The 2,866-nt window shown below is 55.9% G+C and overlaps 1 protein-coding gene across 1 annotated transcript; it reads left to right on the forward strand.

Moving 5' to 3' along the window:
• Nucleotides 1-357: 357 nt before the first annotated feature.
• LOC127310279 (uncharacterized) lies at nucleotides 358-2,122 on the forward strand. The gene is made up of 2 exons (XM_051340963.1): nucleotides 358-1,720; nucleotides 1,954-2,122. Exons 1-2 carry the CDS (start codon nucleotides 385-387, stop codon nucleotides 1,986-1,988), a joined length of 1,371 nt encoding a protein of 456 aa, XP_051196923.1. The 5' UTR covers nucleotides 358-384; the 3' UTR covers nucleotides 1,989-2,122.
• Nucleotides 2,123-2,866: the final 744 nt, after the last annotated feature.

Below are 2,866 nucleotides of genomic sequence, written 5' to 3' on the forward strand. Positions count from 1 at the left end.
TCTCTTCATGGTTCAGCTTGACTCACTGCAGTTCAAGAGACTTCCCGACATCGACTCGCGTCATTGGCATCCATTCGAAAGTGTCTATGCTGCAGGTAATACTAGCATGCCTTCATTTACAATGCTCGTATGACAAAGCCAAGCTGCTTTCCCATTCCCAATGATTGGTTGATGGAACTGTTAGGGAGACATTCTCCCGTGCGGCTAACCAAGATTAGTTAGTCTTGTGTAACAATCCTTGTAACCTTGACTTGTACCGCAAGTCCTTGTGCATATAAATAGAAACAGAGGGAGAGGAGGCGTGCCATCGAGCAGCCCATTGTTTCATGGTATCAGAGCGGGTCATCCTCACCCTAGCCGTCAGCCTCCCTCCCCTCTCCCACCATGACTCCCGAAGAACTCGCAGCCAAGGAGCGCGAGCTCGAGGCTCGTGCCAAAGCCCTAGATGACCGCGAAGCCGCCATCAACCAGCAGCTCATCGCCGCCACCAACACTGCCGCCACCAACGCCGCCGCTTCCCTTCCGGCTGGCCAAATACCCTCCCCACACCCTAACCCAACCGAACCCACCACCACCAATCCCTCCACCTACGCCACCTCCATCAAGCTCCACGTACCGATCACCCTCAGCCTCACCGACGGCAACTACACGAGCTGGAGGGAGCTCTTCCTCGTCGCTCTCGGCCGCTACGGCCTCACCGCCCACGTCACCGGCGAGGCTACTCCCTCCGACACGTCTCCAACCTCTGCTTGGGGCCGTGATGACTACACCGTGCTCTCCTGGATCTACGGCTCCATCGACAACGACCTCCTCGGCATCGTCATGCGTCCTGGCTCCACCGCGCTCACCATCTGGGACGCCATCGAGAACCTCTTCCGCGACAACAAGAAGCACCGCGCCATCCAGCTCGAGGCCGACTTCCGCAACACGCCACAGGGCGATCTCTCCATCAGCGACTACTGCGCCAAGCTCAAGAACCTCGCCGACTCCCTCACCGACGTCGGCCAGCCCATCAGCGACGAAACGCTGGTTCTGACGCTCCTCCGAGGCCTTAATGACACTTACGCCCATCTGCGTTCGTTTCTCCCCTTTCAGGTGCCGTTCCCCTCGTTTCTTCAAACGCGCTCCGCCCTCATCCTGGAAGAAACCCAGCGACGCACCGACGCACGCAACGCCGCCTCCACCGCACTTTGGGCCATGGGCCAGAGCGTCCTGCCCAACAATGGAGGCGCCCGTGCCCCTCCTTCTGGCGATCGCTCGTCGCCTGCCCCTTTCGGGGGCTCGTCGCCTGCTCCCTTCGGGGGCGATCGCGCCGGCGGCCGCGGCACCAATTACTTCACCAACACCTTCCGCGGCGGAGGCCGCGGACGCGGCAACGGACGCGGTCGTGGGCGCGGCCGCGACAATCCCTGGCAGTTCAATCCCTGGACGGGGGCCCCTACTCGTGCCCAGCTACAGCAGGCCCCGTGGCAGCCACCTCCATCAACACAGTGGCAGCCGCGCTCGTCAACAACATGGCAGCCGCCGTCCCCAGGCCTCCTCGGCCCGCGCCCCAGCATAACACCACAGGCGTACACAGCCCAGGGCTCCTACGTCCCCACCGCCCACCAGCAACAACAGATCGACCCGGCCCTCCTCGCTGCCCTCAACAACCTGCAGCTACCCGGCAACGACTGGCACATGGACACTGGTGCATCCTCTCACATGGCATCCGATTCTGGTAATCTCCACTCTCTACTTCCATCCTCATCCCAATTTGTCACCGTCGGGAACGGTGCAACTCTTCCTGTCACCCATGTCGGCTCCCAAACTCTTCATACCCTCACTAAACCACTTTATCTTCACAACATACTTCTAGTTCCACAAATCATCAAAAATCTCATATCTGTTCGTCAATTCTGCATCGATAATCACTGCACCATTGAATTTGATCGTTTTGGTTTTTCTGTGAAGGCTCTTCCCAGCGGGATCGTGATTCTCCGATGTAACAGTCCAGGCCCTCTCTACACCGTCAATCCACCTGCCTATGCCGCTACATTCCTCGCCACCATCTCCCACGACCTCTGGCATCACCGCCTCGGACACCCCGGCCACAACTCCATGCCACCACTACCCACCAGCTTGCCGAATAAAACAGGATCCTCCCTGTGTCATGCATGTCAATTAGGGAAACATGTTAGGTTACCATTTTCTTTGTCGCACTCGTCTACTACTCGTCCGTTTGAACTATTACATTGTGATCTATGGACCTCTCCAGTCCTTAGCATGTCTGGTTTTGCCTATTATCTAGTCATTATTGATGATTTTTCTCATTATTTTTGGAGCTTTCCTATTCGCAAGAAATCCGATGTCTTTGCCACGTTCGTTACTTTTCATGCCTTTGTCACCACCCACTTCTCTCTCCCTATTCTAACTATCCAATGCGACAACGACAAAGAATTTGACAACATCAAACTAAACTCCTTCTTTCAATCCCATGGAACCATTTTTCGCTTCTCATGCCCCTACACTTCTCAACAAAACGGCAAAGCCGAACGAGCTATTCGCACCATCAATAATGTTATCCGCACCCTTCTTTTCCAAGCCTCCCTGCCTCCCAATTTTTGGGCCGAGGCTCTCCACACTGCCACTCATCTTCTCAACCTTCGTCCCACTGCAGCCCTCCATAGCCAAACCCCACATTTCACCCTATACGGTACACATCCATCCTATGATCACCTACGCGTGTTTGGTTGTCTCTGCTATGTCAACATCTCCTCCACTAGTCCCCACAAACTAGCCCCACGCGCCACCAAATGTATTTTTCTCGGTTATCCATCCCGTCACAAAGGCTATAGGTGTCTCGACGTATCCTCTCGACGCATCC

Source organism: Lolium perenne, chromosome 6 (genome assembly GCF_019359855.2).
Source record: "Lolium perenne isolate Kyuss_39 chromosome 6, Kyuss_2.0, whole genome shotgun sequence".
In the NCBI taxonomy this organism is placed as follows: Eukaryota; Viridiplantae; Streptophyta; class Magnoliopsida; order Poales; family Poaceae; genus Lolium; species Lolium perenne.

What these genes read in the sequence shown, in the direction of transcription:
- LOC127310279 (XM_051340963.1), top strand. Translation starts at nt 385, where the DNA reads ATGACTCCCGAAGAACTCGCAGCCAAGGAGCGCGAGCTCGAGGCTCGT. An exon ending in TCACATGGCATCCGATTCTG is followed by an intron (nt 1,721 to 1,953) that starts GTAATCTCCACT and finishes TTTTCTGTGAAG; the next exon opens with GCTCTTCCCAGCGGGATCGT.